At 40.1% G+C, this 19,734-nt stretch overlaps 2 protein-coding genes across 2 annotated transcripts in view; one reads left to right on the forward strand and one right to left on the reverse strand.

Annotated features, from left to right (window-relative positions):
• Positions 1 to 1,219: 1,219 nt before the first annotated feature.
• PAX9 (paired box 9) lies at positions 1,220 to 15,726 on the forward strand (the record flags this gene model as incomplete). The annotated part of the gene is made up of 5 exons (XM_084240260.1): positions 1,220 to 1,443; positions 1,995 to 2,806; positions 5,774 to 5,916; positions 14,510 to 14,732; positions 15,519 to 15,726. 5 exons carry the CDS (start codon positions 1,220 to 1,222, stop codon positions 15,608 to 15,610), a joined length of 1,494 nt encoding a protein of 497 aa, XP_084096386.1. The 3' UTR covers positions 15,611 to 15,726.
• Positions 15,727 to 19,151: 3,425 nt separating this feature from the next.
• SLC25A21 (solute carrier family 25 member 21) overlaps positions 19,152 to 19,734 on the reverse strand; it is a gene marked incomplete at its 5' end in the record, with an annotated part of 431,493 nt that continues 430,910 nt past the window's right edge. Inside the window, one exon of the mRNA XM_084241387.1 lies at positions 19,152 to 19,446. Within this exon, the coding sequence (XP_084097513.1) occupies positions 19,385 to 19,446 (62 nt within the window). The 3' untranslated portion in view covers positions 19,152 to 19,384. The remainder of the gene's footprint in view (positions 19,447 to 19,734) is intronic.

A 19,734-nucleotide genomic window follows, 5' to 3' on the forward strand; every position in this document is an offset into this window, starting at 1 on the left:
GTCAAATATCAGTATCCTCGACCGGAAACAGTACAAACTTCCAAGTTCATAAAAAAGATACTTCTTATCTTGCTTTAATTTGGATTCACATTCTTCACAATCCAGACACAAAGTGTGAAAAATTTTGGTCGCCAAAAACGAACTGTTAAATTTAGATTTATGCTTAGAGTGAACGAAAGCGAAAATTCAGAAGCAGGCAGAATCGCTGGGCCTCTGGCAGCTAAACGGAAGATGCAGGAATTGCATAGTTGTTCAGGCTGGGTGTTCACCTTTTGGGGGACCAAATCTTATTTTCCTATTTAAACAAAATCCCTTTGCAATAGTTTGCTGGTGGGGAGTAATCCGCAAACAATTCTAGGAAACCGGCTGAGCGCAGCAGCAGCGCCTGTTTCAGCCGCGAATGCCCGCGCACCCGCAATTGATAAACGTGACAGCGCGCCTGGTTTGGCCGCGTGTGGCTAAGTTGCCTGCACACCGCATGGCCCCTGCCTCCAGCCTGGTGTTAAAGGCTGGATCCTGCGCTCTGGGGAGGAGCCTCTAGAGACTGCTGTGAGGGGCTTCTCTTGGGGGGGGTCCATCGCAGGGTCTGTCCTTGGCGGTAACCGACCTCCATCTCTGATTCATCTCCCTGAAACGTCCTGTCTCTTGGACGAACTACCTTCTTACACCTGTGCTCTGACCACCTGGCATAGGCTGGAGTGTGCTGCTGTGGACTGCTAACAATGTTGTTCTCTTTGCAGTCCCTGGACGTCTGCAAGACACGCTCATCTAAGACCTCCTTCCCCCATCTCTCATGACAGTGCCCCCCACCTCTGATGACGGGGGTGCCCACCTCCCACTTGGAAGGTCAGCTTCAATTCTGAGACGTTCATCTTTTCTCCAAAGAAATCTCAGCCCCTTTGAGTCTCTCGTATTCGGGTCAAAAAGCTTTCGTTTGCTTATTCAGCGTTTTTAACAGCCTGATTTTGCTGTCAGTTTGCGGTGTTCCTGGGAAGGTGTCAAACACCCTATTTCATTGTATTTAGTCACCCAGGTGCGGAGCAAGCCTGAAAGAGACAGCGGAAGAACTTTCCAGGACTGCGCTGTCGCTCTCTGGCCCACACCAATCACCGAGCAGCCTGTCCTCGGGTCCTCCTTTTTTGGGGGCGTGTCCCCAGTGAGTGATAGACGGAGCCGCCCGGCCCCACTCAGCCCAGCCCACGTTGCTGCTTAGATTGAAATGCAGAACTCAAGCCTCTTTCATCGGGGCGCAGACTTCCTTTTACTCCTTCCTTTTGCACTCTCACCGCCTCCTCCCGGGGAGAAGCGGAGGCACCGGCAGCCCGGGACCGCGACAGTCAGGGTCCCTGAGGCCGCGCGCAAAGTTTCTTTCTGGGAGCGCAGAACTGGGGCCCGGCTGGTGTGCTGCTCGGAGCAATGGGTGAGTGGCGGCGGGGGGACGCTGTCAGAGCCGGGCAGGGAGGGAGGGAGCGAGCTGGCGAGGGAGGGAGGGAGCGCGCGAGCGCGCACCCCTGAGCGCTCACACTCTCCTTATTGACTTTGCTCGTGTTCCTACAAGTTGTCGGAACGCGCTAAGGGTCAGCGGCGCACAGCAGCTCAGCCTGAACGTGGGCTACTGGGCTGCTGCTGATGCCATTTTCTGATTTTAAGGAAAAGGCAGCAGTGGCGTCTGAAAGCCCCTCATTCCCACGGGCAGGCCAAGATTTGTTTCACGTCCACGCACCCGCGCCGACAAAACAGAAAGAAAACAAAAACAAAAACAAAAACAAAACCCTACCAAAACCTAAAAACCCTGTATTTTCCCCTAGACCTTGTCTAGTTGCGCAGGTCCCGAGGCGGGGCGCTGGGGATCAAGGGGGAGCGGCCCAAAGACTAGATTTGAGCTGGCGAGCAGGAGCGGGACGCAGTCGTCAAAACCGATTTCCCCGCCTGCTTCGGAGAGTTTTGAACACTAGGAGCTGTCCTCTGTCCCACCATTGAAAATTGGTTTGTAGCGGCCACCGCGGTGGTTTGGGGCAATTGAGTCAGGCTCAGGGACCTTATGGCTTGGGGGAAACCCGGGTCGTTAGTCCGGGGCGTGTGCATCCTCCCAGGCCCCTGGCGCGAGCGGAGACCGAGTGGCAAGTGGCTGTCCCCAACCCGGGTGCGCGTCCCCGCGCGCTGTGTGTTCATTTTTCAGAGCCGGCCTTTGGGGAGGTGAACCAGTTGGGAGGAGTATTCGTGAACGGGAGGCCGCTGCCCAACGCCATCCGGCTTCGCATCGTGGAACTGGCCCAACTGGGCATCCGACCTTGTGACATCAGCCGCCAGCTACGGGTCTCGCACGGCTGTGTCAGCAAGATCCTGGCGCGCTACAACGAAACAGGTTCCATCTTGCCTGGAGCCATCGGGGGCAGCAAACCGCGGGTCACCACTCCCACCGTGGTGAAGCACATCCGGACCTACAAGCAAAGGGACCCCGGCATCTTCGCCTGGGAGATCCGGGACCGCCTGCTGGCGGATGGCGTCTGTGACAAGTACAACGTGCCTTCGGTGAGCTCCATCAGCCGCATCCTGCGCAACAAGATCGGCAACTTGGCCCAGCAGAGCCATTACGACTCATACAAACAACACCAGCCCGCGCCGCAGCCCTCGCTGCCCTATAACCACATCTACTCGTACCCCAGCCCCATCACCGCAGCGACCGCTAAGGTGCCCACGCCGCCCGGGGTGCCTGCTCTCCCCGGCTCTGTGGCCATGCCGCGCACCTGGCCCTCCTCACACTCCGTCACCGACATCCTGGGCATTCGCTCCATCACCGACCAAGGTAAGGGTTCTGGGGTCAGATGTGTGGATGTGCAGACCCTCCCTCTGCACCTTTGCTGAGGCCTCGGTATCTGTGGCCTCCCTGACCGAGGCCCACGTCTATCCCACCACCTGAGGCTTTTTTCTTTGGAAACGTAGTAAGGAGTCCTCCCAGGGGGTGTCCTGATCTCATTAACTTGAAATTCATGCCCTTCGTTTCCTTGCCACACACAGTCTCCAGCCTCATCTCAAACTACCAGACCCATAACATCCCCCCATCCCCAACACATGGTTCGCATTTTCCACACTCCCCCGCCTCTCGCGCTGCGGCAGCCTCAGACTGGCTTGCTCGCTTGGAGAACGCGGCCGGGGCCGGACTTGGGGCGCAGCCCAGGAGGCCCGAGCCGGCATGGGGCTGCCGGCTGCAGACACCGCTGCGGGCTGCTTGTTTGGGGATCAGATGCAGCCTCGAGGAGTCGGGCACCCTGTGGAAATTGCAGTATTCTTCTTGGATTCTGGCAATCAGGCCAAATTTGCTCAGGCAGGAAGTTCAAATGTCACCTAATTGGTTTCATTCTTATGCTTCACTTCATTTTCCTCGGAAACAGAGGTCCTCAAAGTTACTACTATTAACTTGCATGTTACTTCATTGCTTGTTCTGGGACTAATTTTCTTCTTTATCACTCCTTCAGCTTTATATATATATATATGTGTGTGTGTGTGTACGTACACATTTACATACAGATACGTATATATATATACACACATAGGTATATATAATCTTAGAAAGTGTCACCAACCACTCTGTGATGGAGACAAAAATACGTGACGATTCCATGCTGTTCTCTCTTCTGTTCTTTTCCCTCTCCCCTGCCGCTTCCCTCTAGGGTCACCCAGTCCCAGTAATGCGAGTGGACATTTAGTTCCTGCATGTTTGCAGCGGTGCCATGCCACTGTTCCTTTTCTTTCTCACCCTTGACCTTGCGGTGTCCTGAGTGTCTTTTCTGCTGGTTAAGAACAACTCATCGAGTCCTCATGCTCAATTGGAGGAAACCCGAGGGTTTTGTTGTTGTTGTTTTGGTTTTTGTTTACTTTTTACTGCATTGTTAAAACAACAGCATTAACTTCTTTCTCAGCAGGGAGAAAAGAAAGTAAAAATCCCCTAGATGCAGAAATTAAATAATACGGAGAGATTACTTTTTTAATTTATCAACCGAAAGTTTAAAAAGTACAGAGGAAAAAATGGGAAAGGCGGAGAAGAGTTCTTTTAATTATTTCCTGCCTTTTAGGTTGCCACCACACTGGCACAATTATCTTTTTAAGTAATTAAAGCAGACCCCCCTGATTTCTCATCTTTCAGTTTTCTGACAGTGAATTTACAAGATCCTTCTAAGAGTTTAGTTTTATCTTACCCGGAGCTGGTTGGAGATTTAGTTGGAGAGTTTGCTGTTGATTTATAGGATAAACTGACCTCACTGACATTTAAAGGAAGCCCCTGTTCATGGGAAAGTGTGAGATCAGCAGAAATGGGGGCTCACAGGGGATCTCAATTTCTTAAGATAACTTCAGTCTTGTGCCCACCGACTGTCTTTTGTCTGGAAAGGCAAAGAGAGACTGGCAGTTCTGGGCCAAAACATGGTTTTCTGGTGCAAATTGGAACACAATCTAATTCTTTGGAGAGGGGAAGGCAGAGTGAAAAAAAAGACTGACAGAGCTGAAAAGAAAACTTTTTTTTCCCCTGGGGATCCTACAATCAGACCAAATGTCAGTGGAAAGGTATTAGATAATGGAGAGGAGCAATTCTTTACTTTAGATGTTGATTCTGGATGCTGACTTTCAACAACCTGTTTTCTGACAAATCTATGCATATAAAGTAATTGTCTCTACAAATGGTCAGTTCTACAAATGACCATCCCTCCGAAGCGCTATGTCAGATGGAGTGTTTTAAAATCACGTTCGTTGTAGTCACCTTGTCAAACTTTTCTCTTCCATCCATAGGTCCCATACTCAAAAATAAATTGCTGGTGGTCTTTAAATATCTTCTCTTTAAAATTGCACTCGGTCACTTTAGGATAACAGTGATTCGATAGGCACAACTCTAGGTATTGTGGCAATCAGTTTATACTATATACTTTTATTTGCATCCCTATTAGAAACACAAAAGAAAATCGACAGTTTCACTTTTCAAAAACACTTAATTGTGTCTCTTAACCTTTCATTTCATTCTAAAAAAATCTTCTCTGAGCTTAATACTGACATTCAAGTCATTTTTATGGTAACTGCATTAATTCTTTGTGCCATATACACATGAACTCATACATTTACTGTGTAAGTACAGAGCGTGGAGAGGAGTCACACACAAGCCAGAAGCCTATGCAGGTATATTTTCCATGTGTGTTGTGGGCATTTTTTAGTTATTTGCAAAGGACTTTGCAGGTCCATCTGTTGACATAAGTAGTTCTCCACAGCACAGGGAGCACTTTTCTGGGTGTCTCTGAGCACCAGCACCAGCACCGGCACGAGCACCAGCAAGAGCATGGATAGGCCAATGCTCCTCTCCGCCTTTCAGCGGGCACCAGTGCAGACCTTCGTCACCACCATCCTCACCCCAGACTCTGGGTCAGGAGAGGAGAGGAAAATGGGCACCCAGCTTCACAGTTTCTTCCCCCAATTTGGCAAAACTTTCCGGTTCTTTCCACTTGTTTCCCTGGGTCAGCCAGGAGGGGAGGAGGAAATGAAACACCGGTTGAAAAGGAAAATATTTTCCCGAACACATGAGAGAGTTTGGAGAGGCCTACTCTGAGGCTAGGAAATGTTACCGGGTCCTGGGCTGGAGACCTGGGAGGATGCCCCTTGGTCCCGAGCTCTTAGGAGGCCAACGGCAGAGGGCCGACTGAGGTCGAAGCCCCAGTGATCTCGGGTTCGGGTCCCATCTCAGGAAGGGGCACTCTGCTGGCCCTTCAGCCTGACGGTTTCTCTTCCTCCTCAGGAGTGAGCGACAGCTCCCCCTACCACAGCCCCAAGGTGGAGGAGTGGAGCAGTTTGGGCCGCAACAACTTCCCTGCAGCCGCGCCGCACGCGGTGAACGGGCTGGAGAAAGGAGCCTTGGAGCAAGAAGCCAAGTACGGTCAGGTGAGGAGGCCAGGCCCCTGCTGGGTCTTGGCGGCGGGGTCTGGAGTACCAAGCACCCAGGTCTGTGCCTGACCCTCCACGGAGGAGAAGCCCAGGCCAAAGACCAGCGCTGCCAAGAGTTGATTGGGCAGAACCGAGGCCCGGATTTTCGAGGGCGGAGTTGAGGCCTAAACCCCCTGCCAGGGGCCCTGGGGCTTGGGGCGGAGGCCTGCAGGCTTGTCCCTAGGAGCGGTCCGACGTCTGCAAGACCTCTGGAGGCGCTGGGAGGCCGAGCCCGCAGCCCTTTGGCTGCAAGCATCAGGTCTGGAGTTACCCTTTAGGAAGGCGCTCGCTGAAGGCCGGCAAGCGGCATTGGACTCTCAAGAGTAGCGCGGACGCGATCGGCCTCCAGGCCTGCGAAGTCCACGTTAAGGTGGCGGCCTGCGGGGTCCTCACGCCGGGACAGTTCTCCCCCAAACAAGCAAGCGTGACTTGTCCTGCGATGGTTAGAAGAGGGCAACCAGATAAACTTAATAAAGTTACCATTTCCCTTTTAAAGGTCACGTCGTAATCTCTCAAGGGAGATTAGTGAGAAAACCTCAAATTATACGGACTAGCTGTGAACCTTTTAATTTTTCTTTCCTCCTGTTCCTCCCCTGACTCTTCAAAAATAATTTAAACACCCGTGTGTGTGTGTGTGTGTGTGTGTGTGTGTTTCCTGACAAAAACTAAGCAAGCACAACAGCAAGAGCCCAAGAGTTTTGAGCATAAATTCATCACTACATTGGAGTCAGGGGTTCAAAATTCTCAAAAATAAACATACAAACAAAAAATGAATCTTAAAGCGGCTCTTTAAGCAGACCTGGGTAGATTTGCTAGTTTCTTAATCCCAGATGCCAATTCCAAAGCCTCAAGATAGCCAGTTTTTTTTTTTGTTGTTTGTTTTGAAGTCTTATCTGTAAAAATCAACATCATTTTAGTGAAGTGGAATTTGTTATTTTTGTTAGCTTAGGAAAAATCCTAGTCATTTTCAACCAAACTCCATTTCCATTTCCTCTTCCCTCACTTATTTTGTTAAAACAGATATATTTTAATAGCTCTCCCATGACAAATATCACAGAAAAAGCAGCAAGGAGAGTCTCTTTGCTGAGTCTGCTTCTACTGTAAGACGCTGATGAGAAATTATAAGGAAGTCTGTCATTTTCTTTTATAAAATGGTCTATAATTCATAAAGAAGAGACAATGTGTGATGGTTAGGCACCCCTGCCACTTAAGCAAATTAATAATTTTTTAGAACCCCCATTTCTTCATCTGTAAGTAGGGAAATAATAGTCCCAACCTTACAAAATGTGAAGACTCCACGAGATAATGCAACCATATGGCACACAGTATTAAATATTACTTGTGGTTGTAAATGGTAGATATTGACTTCTAAAAACAAGCAGTTTTTAAAAATCAGAATATGCTTGGTTCTGCTAGCACATAGTCAAAAAATGTCAGGGTATTTTATTGCAAATAATAGAAGGAATGTATTGAAGCACCTAGAGTTGTAGCAAGCATTTAATAGATACTCAGTAATTTCTATTAGGTAATCATTTACTGGAATAGAATCACAAAGTATACAATTGGTCTCTAGTTGTTACATATAGTTGATGAATATAGTTTATATTTAAAAACTCTGTCATAATCAAAAAATCTTTATGATTATATTAACTCCCTTGAATTGTAGCTGTAGTGTTTAAACTTGTTTAGAAGTGGCTAAAGTAACTAATATAAAGTTAAAAATATGACAGTTTCAAATTATATATATTCCGAGCATTAGAAATCAATTACCTTTTATTCATTGACTATTGAATCATTAAATTACCAGATTTAAACTTAAGAAAGTGACCAAATAAGTATTGTTCTAAATGCTTAAAAGTTCAATTTTTTTCCAGAAGAAAAAGATAATTATGACAAACTTAACTTTGGAAATTTCTTAATTGAAATGTGGCAATTTTTGGCATTGCCGTGTAGTAAGATAATTCAAACAATGTAAAATTTCAAAACTGGAAGTTTCTAAAGACAATAAAATCAGTGGTTAATCTAGGACAATTATCAAAATAGTGCTCAATGTTGAAAGTAACCTAAGTTGTGTCATTTTGTGAACAGTTTTGGAGTTTAGGCATCGATCTCCTTGAGGGTAAAATTATACATTAATACTTGCTCTTAAACAAACAAGCAAAGGTTAGGTAAATATATGCATTTCTCTTATCAATTTTCAAAGGGAGGCTTTATTTTAAAATATATTTTTCAAGAAGTTATCAGCTTATGTACATTTTTACAACCAAAATGTAAACTCAGGTAGAACATTTTCTCTATTTGTATATAAACAAAAATTTAAAAAGTCTTTGGCATAAAAAATTCTCAAACTTTTTGTACTTAGTAATTTCAGGGCATTTGCAGTTATTAAATAGTACTATAAATATGATCCTGGTTTCATTTTAGTTATAAAAGAGGAAATTGAGAATTTGCAATCATAGGACTGACAGTATAATCTTTTTCCCACAAGGCACCTGTAAAATTTCTAAATGGGCTGAATTGGCGACTGGCTGTAGGTACTATTTATCACTGAACTAGAGTTTCTAGTTCTAGCTTAAACTGCACATGCCTAGTTAAGAATAATTATAACCTCATATATATTTCAGCTACATAAACCTATCTTTTGTTTTTAAAACACTAGTTTAGAATATGAAACTTGTCTTCCAAATTAATATTGCACTGCAGTTGATATTTCATAGTGCATTGAGAAGTGCTTATTGTCTACTTCATTTTACTTAAACAATTTAAGTAGTTGCATACTTCTTAAAAATTTGTCTGCCATTGGTCATGCTTTCTTAGAAAAAATATTACATATCTGGTAATTTGAATGGTAGTTTTATTATCTTCAATTTGGAGCAGTGTATATGAAGTCATACAGCAAATTTAGCTACAAATAGAGATGTCAGAAATGGAGAACATGCTATAAATACTTGAACATAAGAAAAATTTGAGAATTAAACAAGTTGTGATAATAGATGAATTTAAATACATATATTAATATGAGACTATTATGAAGCATTCACTTGAACACTGAATTGGAAATAAAGATAGTACTTCAGAATCCTAGAATACTTTTGTAGTGCATTGTTTAAAAACACCAGCCACCCTTGTGGATATATTGTTCCTATGAAGATCTGAATATAAAGTTGCACTGGATTTTTCATCATATGAAATAAAGTTAATTTTGCCTAAAATAATGTATAAATTAATGGAGAATAAAATTTAGGCAAATATCAATAGAGTGTCTCTGAAATCATAACATCTATTATGAAGAATATTCTTTGACATGCCTGGTTTTGAACTATTAGTGTCTGAAAACAAAATTACTGATTATGTAACAGTAAAATGTATCATATACCAAAAAAAAGTAATTTAAGGCTTTATCAATTTTAGTAGCATTTTAGAAACAAAATTTAGGGAAAAATTAAATTGTGACTTTCCCTAACCTAGATACATTTAGATCTTCAATATGATAACTGAATATGATTAAGAAAGATCTTTTTGAATGAATGTTGAGATTATTTTGTCAGACTTGCTTTATGAGGTATACGCAATGAATTAAAAAGGGCAGAATGACAGAGAAAGTCTTACCTGACTTTCCTTAAATGATGGGGGGGTTGAAATTCTAAGTAAAAGACACCTTCACTTGTGGCTAAATCTAGTTTATTAAAAAGTCAGGGTAAACTCACTTTGCCACAAGAGGAGCAGATATAACTGATGAGTGGATGAAAGATTGTGGGTAGAGGACTTGGCACGGCTGTTTGCATTTTCTTCAAGAGAGAGAATGTTGAGTAGACAATTCTGAGAATTTGAAGACTATAAACTCTCATTGCCCAGACAGTTGTCATACCAGTTTTCTTCATGGTCTTAAGTGTTTGGATACTAATGCATGTCCATTTTATTGCATTGGGGGAGGGGAGGGAATAAATGGACCGACCATAAATCAAATAATGAATGGCTAGCTTAGAACTTTTATTTACTTTTTTCAACAGCTTTATTTCTTTTGCTTACTTAAAGTATAATGCTTATTCCTTGAAAAAGATTCCTAATTTACTTTTTATTTTTAAAAGCGAGAATATCATGTCATTTGCTTTCAAATGTCTGCACTAATTTTAAGTATATGAATGATTATGAAATGCCTGTAATATGTCCCAGTTTGTGGGGATAATAGATGATTAAGGCAAATTCTTGCCCTCAAAATGTTTACAATCTAGCTCTTTGCCAATACAGTTTCTCAACATTCATTTAAAACATATTTTAGGTTTTTTAAAAATTGAGGTGTCATTGATTTGCATCCTTTTTAGTGTAAAAACATTTTTTAAAACTGGAAAATCTATATTTCTAACATTTTAGAATAAGTGATTACTCATACTTTCATTCATTTTTATGATAATCTTAACTAGACTATGTTTATTTTATTTTAGACAATTTCCTTTAATGTCATGGGATAATAATACTTTTTTTCTAAAAAATACTCAACACAGTAAGTAACTTTTCCCAGGGTATGTAATTTGACCTGTTTTATTTTGTATTAGTAAATCTTATTTCAAGATTAGGGAGAAGAGAGTTTGCTTTAGGGAGGACCCTTAGTTTTTTTTTTTTTAACACTTTAAAAAGACAGGTTTATTAGGAAAAAGAGAAAGAAAAAGAGAGGCACCTGTATAGTCATAGGTGGGCAGGAGGGCTGCCCTTGTACAGTTCTTTAGAGGAAAGTATTCTCAGGTCTTCCATGGAAGAGCATATAAAAAAGTAGCTGATGGACCGAGGTCTTATTTATGGAATCTTTAGGTAAAGTCATTTTCAAAAATGAGATTTCCATTACATGCCCATTGCTGGGGTTTCATTTGGAAAATTTGTTTACTCTTCCCTGGGGATTCCATATGTTGGTTGATTTATAAATCATATTTACAATCTAATTAAATAGAGTAATTTAGCATGTTTGCTCCCACTATATTTATGGTGTACATTTGGTAGTCTACTCAGCCTAACTAGCTTTTCAGATTAATTACATGCCCTTCATTGAAAACATTAAACAGATTTGGGAAGTTTAAGTCTTCTACGCTCTTGCTGGAAAGAATAAACAAACATCAATGCTACCTGTAGTTGTTTTCCTTTGCGGTGGAAAATTTTACTCTTTTAGTGATTGCTTCATAAATAACAATTACTTTACCCAGTAGAGATTTATATCTTTTACAATGTCATGTTTTAAAATTAATAGTGAGAAAATTGATGTGTTTATTGAGTCACTAAAGTGAATGAATAGTGAAGTGGCAGGTACATTTAAAAGCATGTTTGTTTTCACATCTTTCTTATGCCATTTAAAAAAATTCTATATTGAAACTTTAAAAGAGGAAAATTAAGACAAAATCCTTCCCACCCCATCTAAGTCATTATCTAATCTAAGGGAAAGCTAAGAGCTATTTTTGTATTGTTCATGGTTAAAATTTCTTCTCTCTCTCTCTCTCTCTCTCTCTCTCTCTCTCAGCAAATACATTAGCCTCCCCTTGCCTTTTTCTACAAGATGAAGAGGTCAAGCCTCTCCATCCTTCCTTTCTTATTGTCTTTTTCTGTAAGACAAGGGAACTGTATCACTAAAATCACCGTAAGTACGTTGTGGATTTTGGAGAACTGCTAAATCTTTAATACTAACAGGAATAAAAACATGAAATCAAGTTTGGTGCCTCAAGTTGAGAAATTGGACAACTATGGAAAAAATCAGTATCTTTTTTTTTATACTTAACACACAAATTTAGTCATGGAGTAAGTGGGGCACCTGGAGGTAGCATGGGCCTAAATCCAGTGCTCTGCCTTCTCCTAAATCCCAGAGCACTATCCAAGATGAGTGTCCAGTCCAGGCTCAGAGGTCCTTGTCCAGCAGGGGAACTTCTTTGTGCAAAAAGAAGTGGGTCCAGGTAAGGGGACTGTAGACATAATAACAGAACAGCTGAAGAGTCCCAAATCCCAGGGTGCATCAAGAAACCATAGATCCAAGGGCAAGGGTGTAATGGGGCCGAGGGGTGGGGGGTTGGAGGGGTAGAGTGGGGGAGAAAGATGGCAAAGCAAATATTTCAGAGAGAAATGGATGATAAACAAAATACAAAGTAAATAGCATGGGTAGGAAAATTTTGGCAGTGTTAAAAAAACGAAACTGCCAACAAATTTTTTTTTTTCTGCTAAGTAGGACGTTTTTGTCATGTGTAATATAAAGGATTTTAACCTTTAGGTACTTGAAAAATGTTGAGCAAAGGTTTTTATTATTTTAAAAGTAATTTTACCTTACCATTTTAATATTAACGTTCCTATTTTAGGATTCTTTGTGCGCACTAGCACCAATAAGTATAAAATCCTAATTAAAGCTGGAACAGAAGAGGCCAAACAGTTGGAAATACCTTTTGATACTGAATTGCAGCAATGTCTCATCAGTTATTAAGAAAATCTGAAAAAAGATCTGAACTTTAATGGCTATGCAATGCTAGATTTCTTTTGCTGTTTGACAGCTCTCTGTCTTTTTACTCGTGTGTAGAGTCTTAAAATGTATCTCCTTTGAGCCATCCTCAAATGTGCCATTCTCAGAAGGGAGGAAAGATGATTTTTAGAAATTAAGAAGCAGAATAAAAATCTAACAATGAGAATCAGGTTCTAGAAGAAGACAATTTTTACCAGATGTTGTCTCTGAAGATGTTCTAGTTTGATATTAAATTATATATATCTTTTAATTGTTCAGGAAAAGCAATATAACTTGCCACAGAGAATCCTGCACAAGACAGGGGTTATAACTTCTTTTAACAAATGGCCGTGGACATGTCAATGGGTCTGCGGTAAATGACTAAATTCCTGGGTCTATGTTCTTGTGTATAAAAAAATGATAGCATTCTATTTATATTCAGCAGGCATGTTCAATTGTTTATTGTTAAAAAACATACAGCATCAGCTCTTGGGATCCTTGTAATATATTTCAATATCAATTGTACATTGTGTTGTACTTGTGTATTATCCTGTAATTATTATGTAATTATTATAAACCCAATAATTTATAAGTTATAATTGATCAGTTCTCTATATTTGATAAAATATATTGGCTATTTCTTGTTGCTTAGGACATAGGACATACTCAAGAAACCTTAGTTTCCTTTCCCTTTCTTCATTTTTCAAAGTATAGGCACTTTGACAACCAGAACTTGAGGTGTGTGATCTTAAACACCGAGGACACAGCTTATACTTCCATTTCATCCTCATCAACAGTGTATTTCTTTAAACAGAAAAATTTGTTGAGACTGTTGCCATTTGCATTCTCATAGATGTGGAAATAAAAATAATAACCAAAGGAATTAAATTAGAAAACTATTTCTATGTTGCAGTTGAATTGGAAAAACTATCTAAGATATGTCTGTTTCACTTACCTCCAAAGATTAAATCAGCTTTACTAATAATAATTCTATTGTTTACATTATATTTTCACTAGGAAATATGTTGATTTGTTAATTCATTCACCTCACTACTGGGAAGTCAGAGTTACTCTTTATTTCTAAATAATATAGAAATTGAGGAGGGAAAGTTTCTTGAAGAAGAATGACAAGTGTTCATGCCAGAATCAAGGCTTAGAAATCAAGGGGTTTTGGTGTTGTCAATAGTAACAATACCAACAATAATTATTAGATGCCAAGAGAGCACTGATTTTAGGCAGACTTGCCTGCCAGAGCTGCTGCATTTTGTTTACAAACTAAGATTTTACATTTAAATTATTTTCAAGAGATATATCCATGTGGCTTTTAAAAAATCACACTGCGGGCCCGAAAAACTTTGTAAACCAATTTTCCAGTTTCAAAATCATGCATACACTGTTATTCTATATTAGAATAGAATTTTCTTTTTGATAAACTAGTTTGGAGAAGGAATACCCCAATCTTCATTTAAACACACACACACACACATATACAAAACTTGCCTGATTTTGCAAATCCTGTGTCCAATGGGTATTTTCAAGATGATGTTTAAAAATACAACCCATGTGTTATTTAACAAAGTTGTGCCTATTCTGAGCTTCCAAAGTGACAGCCCATGCTTGCTCTGTGCCCTTTTTTACTGGAAATGAAAGCTACACCAACTTGGACTGTCGCAAATGCCTCAACAAAAGAGTCAAACAAAATCCAAACACGGAGAGAAGGCTGACAAAGGCAATGGATAGCTGAACAGAGTCTAAGAGTATTTAATCACCATTCATTGCCTCACCCTGCATTTCCTTCCTATAATGCCAAATAGCAAAGACAAATACAGGGAATTTTCTGGTTGTTGCCTTCTCTAAAACCTTTGTGGAAAGAATATCTTGTCTTTCGGCATTATATTCGCTTACGTAGCAAGACGGTGAATGCATTTAGAATATAATTAAGGTCAGATCTAAAACAAATTTAGAAAGCAGAGTCAGAATATTGTCAGCTGCTAGTTCTCAGAACTTACATTGTTTTTTTCTGAGAACCCATGAAATGTCAACTGTTATAACATGATTCTTTTCGCCCCTTCTTTTCCCTCCTCTTAGGCACCGAATGGCCTCCCAGCTGTGAGCAGTTTTGTGTCAGCATCCAGCATGGCTCCTTACCCTACCCCAGCCCAAGTGTCGCCTTACATGACCTACAGCGCTGCTCCTTCTGGTTATGTTGCTGGACACGGGTGGCAACATGCCAGCGGCACCCCACTTTCCCCCCACAACTGTGACATTCCTGCGTCGCTGGCGTTCAAGGGAATGCAGGCAGCCAGAGAAGGTAGTCACTCTGTCACGGCTTCTGCACTCTGATGGGAAATTCCGTTTGCAGCGGCTTCACCCAGGTCCCCCCTCTCGGCACACCCTCCCCTGCTCCCCTGGTTCGGACCCCACCCTTCCTGCTCTCCAACTCTCCTGCCTCGAAAGCTGGCTTTACGGACTCACATCCTTTGTGCTGATGACACTTAAATATTTTCTTGCCATAACTTCTCTCTCACAGAAAACCTGACATGACTTTAAGATTTAAAAACAAAAGCAATGCTAAGAGGATTGAATGAGACATTTGTGTTGCCCACACACTGTTTTAACGTAGTGAAGAAACCTGCACCCCTCAAAGGGCTTAAGGAACTTTGTAAACTAGTCTTTGGTAAAACCACATGTGTATATTTATTCTAAATCAACCTGAACTTTTGAAACGTGCAATTGTTGAGATTTTTCAAATCAATAAAGGAAAATACATGTAGAAAAAAGCTATACTACACCCTCTAATCAAATAAGGTGGTGAAATAAGCCTTAATACTTCATTAGAAAACCAATCAATAATTGACTTGTTTGAGTGATGCTTTGTTTATTTTTGAGATGACCTATTTTGTTGCAAAATAGTTGTATCACACAAGCAGTATCTGAATTCAGCTCCTCCTGGTGTTTTGACTTGGGTTCAAATACAATAATGTTTATATTTTCTACTAGTTTGTAAATATGGACTCTGGATGGTGCATTTGTGTTTTCATGCCTCCTCCCCACCCCCACTCCTATTTTTTTTTTTTTTCCCTTTCCTTTTGCAGAGGTGACTTTCTGACAATGTCTTTGTCTCTGTTTGGTGGTGGGCTGCTTGGGCTCCTGGACCTGGACTTGCCCCAGATTTTGTGTGTGCAGTGAAGGTTTTGACATCTCATGAAGGACATTTTCTTTCTACAGCTGAGGACTCAAAAAAACAGATCAAACAAGCCAGTCTCCCATTTTGTATCCTAATCAAATAACACACATGCCAAGCATATAAAGACAAGAGGGTGGAAAATATCTGAACAAGAAAGCTCTAAAGAAAGTCACTTAGAAACTTATGTTTAATGTGAAATGCTTTGCAAAGACACTTACATGAACTTTTTGTTATGAGAACCACTGTGAAACTAAATTGTACTGTTATTGTTGGCTTACCTGTGTGTTCAGCAATCTCAGCCCCAAATTATGTTGTAATTTAAAGAAAATGGAAAATTCTGCTCTAATGAATGTAAAAATGGCTTGCTGTGAAGTTTACATTGTTGTACAGAAGCATGTTTCACATGAGGTAAACTGGTGGTGGTATTAGAAATACAAATGCTATTTAATTTTAACAAATTCCATTTATTCATTTCTGGAGTTGCAGGACACAATTTAACTGATAAGTCTTACTAGACCAATTCATTTTTCACTTTCATATTAATGGTAGAGCTGTGGGGTATATGTGTGTGTGAGTGTGTGTTATGTGTTATATTTTAAGACAATTGATTTTTTTTTGGGCAAAATTCTGTGGTTTTGATCTCTTCTGTTTAGATGGTTGTTCCTGCTTGGCAATATAGGCTTGAAAATACATTTTAAAATCATTGGTACAATTCATCTATTGGAAAATTAATATATTGTGGGTCTTTTGGTATTAATTCTGTGCAATAACTAAAAGGGCACATTGCTATATATGGATGTTAAAATGCATTCGTTAGGTGATTTTGTTTTTTTTCCTATATATGCTGTGCACAGCCTATATGGCAATCCAGTTCCGTCACATCATTTCCATGACTGCATTTAACACTCAGATGGCTAGATTAGCCACATTTTCAAATCACTGGGATATAAACAGTAAGCAGATTTCTGACACACAAGTTATGTTCAAGGAGTTGCTTTTTTAAGCAGCCGATATCTTATAGGGAGCTTTGAACTGCATCTATTTCTAAAGCAACTGAAATTCAGTGCTACAAACAGAGGATTATAACTTCAGGAGAAGAATAAGCAGAAGGAGCAGATGAACTCTCAGGGCCATAGTCTTCCTTTGATCTTGTAAAACTCCCATTGACATCTGGAGTTCCCAGTCTGGTGAGAAAATAGACTATAAACCAAATGGAACAAAAGATATCAGTCCAATAATTTGTTGGAGACTTTAAAACCATACCATACAGGGACTCTCCTGCCGTCCAGAAAAACTGACATAAGGTACAGAATTATTCCTTATTAGATGTTTTTAGGTGGCTATTAGGAGTCTTTAAAAAATATCAATTGTTTGTATGGAAACACAATTAAATATTATTATCTTTAGCTAAATTAAGAAATCTCTTGTTATTATGCTATTTATATATTTTTTTCTGGTTCTTGTAATTTTAAAAATTTATGACTATTAATGGTATCAAAGTTTTCTTCTCCCCCCCCCGCCACCAGGTCTTTTCATTACCACAGTGAACTCACATGCAGTAAATTAAAAAAGACAATATAAAGTCCAAGTACAATTTTCCATTAAGAGCAAATTATGACTTAAGGTTATTTTAAAAAAGAAGAGAAGGAAAATGGGATGGGATATAAGGTTTGGATTATTTGATTTTTAAACATTATTATTATTGGTTAATATTGACATATTTGCTGTGTTTCTTGGGGAAGGGGGAGTAACAGTATTGTTTTAAAACTGGCCAGTGCACTCTTCAGAGATCCTTTTCCATCCCATCCACGCCGAGAGGTTAACGGGCACATCTCATGATCTCTATGCTGCCAGGACTCTTTCTCACAAGATATGAGTATTACCTGCAAGGTCAGAACGCAGTTGTACAATAGACACAATCTGATTTCTCTTCTTTTTTCCTATTTTTAATGACCCTTTTATTGAATATTGGGCTGAAATATAAATTAACAAACATGTTGGAAAGGATGTACAACCGAAGGCTGTGTATGTATATACAGTATGTCAAAAAGCCTTTATTTTTATACTTCAAATGCTCTAAATTAATAAAAAGTAATAATTACCGTGCTATCTTTTATTTTTTATTTTCAAAATGCCTAATAACAGCCTCATGATAGAACTATCCTGTAGTACTTAAGAACAGGTGTTTTCTAGAATGTGCAAATATTTTTGTTGATTTTTAGCTACTGAAGCAGCATCATTTCAGGACGCAGAATTAAAATGAAGTTTGGTTATATCACGGACAAGGAGATATTTTTTGGAGTGCATGTTAGTACAGGAATCTTCAGAAATGCTAAGAATGTACTTCTACTTTGAAACATTTTTCCTTTCATAATACATATTTTAACAATGTAGATAGCAGACTTCACACCCTAAACTCACTTATAACTAATAACCTGGAAATGTAGTCTTCTTCTAAACATTGTTCTCACTTCTCAGTAAGAGTTCTGAACAGAAGTATTTGGATGCAAATAGAGACAGTACAAATGGGCCCAAGGAGTGGTTCCAATTTGTGATTTCACATGAAAATATTTCAGCAACAAAGCTTGTTTTCGAAGGAACTACGTGAAAGAAAAATAGTTTACGTTTTCTATTTGCCATAAAAGACTTCAAATATCATGCTTTTAAAATGTGACCTGTTGGGCCTCTCCTGGTGGCGCAGTGGTTGAGCTCTGGGTTGTAAGGCTACCCGCAGCCTCTGCAGCGCCAGTTCAATCCCCGGCCACCGGCGAGGGTCCCACAAAAAAAAAAAAAAAAAAAAAAATTAAAACAAACAAACAAATAAATAAATAAAAAGTGACCTGTTGTAAACAGCAGTTCAAAATACAGATTTAGGAAAATATAACTGAGATGTGTATTATTACTACAGAAAACCAACAGGTTTTCATTTTAACATAGTACTCTTAAAATTCAATATTTTGAAAAGGTATTTTAGTGCATTTAAAAAATATTTTTCTTGTGCACTTTAAATGTTTTTTTGGAAGAACTTAATTCCTCATAGAAACTGCTTATATTTTGGCTTAACAATTTTTTTGAAAAGATTTATTTATTTTTATATAGGAATTGGGGTATAGGCCAGAGATGCGAGGTTGAGAGGATTCACCAGAGACAGAGTGGGGAACAGAACAGGCAGATGGACCAAAGTACACTGCTGAGGGGAGCAGTGGGTGAGACAGGAGAGGTCTGTCCCGCCATGTGGGTTTCTCCCTGGCTGGCCGGGAATTGAACTTGTGCTGCAGTGGCTGCGGATTGCTTCATAGGTTGCATCTTAACCCCTGCGCCATCAAGGAGGCCCGGCTTAACAATTTTTTAACCGAGTTTTTCTTTGAATAAAGACATGACCACAGAATGATTTATTTTCAAGAACTTTCTTTAAACATTTCTTGGCAAAAATAATTATCAATATAATGAAGTTTCAGAGCACAAAATTTATATTGCGATTGTGAGATACATCTGATTTCTACGCTGTTTCTCTGTATTCAGTTTACATACTTTATTGCCTCATGTTATTTATTTTTTTTTAATGATTTTATGGACCTGCTAAACCACGGTCTCAATTTGTCTAGAGATAATTTCAGATGTATCAAACAAGTTCTTTTCTAGAACAAATAATTTTCCCTTTTATAAATGTATAATTATGTTATAATTATATTGGCTTAGCTGATTGAGCTTCTCTCCTTATAGTGCTACATAGCAAATATCCATTATCTCAGAGGGGGAAACACATCCGCAGGCTGTTACCACTTCTCCTGAAGCCATGAATAGGCGTATTCATAAACCAGCAGCATCACTGCACCACCTGGAAAAGAAAAGGGCTGGGTTTTATTGCAAATTCTGTAAAATAGTGTTGTCTTACGCACTGGGTTTGTGAGTCCATGACGTGTGACACAGCCTAGCCAGTAGAGACTGCTTTATGAAGATTATCGTCCTCAAGCTACAACACACTGATAGCAAACAATTGTGGAACATTCTCAGGGTAAAAATCAAGACCATCTTAAGTCTCCAAATGCATTTTCCCCATGAATTTCGTTAACTTTCATCAATTCTCATCAGATTCTTTTTTGGCACTTTTAATTTTTAAAAGTCA

This window comes from Talpa europaea (assembly GCF_964194135.1).
Source record: "Talpa europaea genome assembly, chromosome: 8".
Classification (NCBI taxonomy): Eukaryota; Metazoa; Chordata; class Mammalia; order Eulipotyphla; family Talpidae; genus Talpa; species Talpa europaea.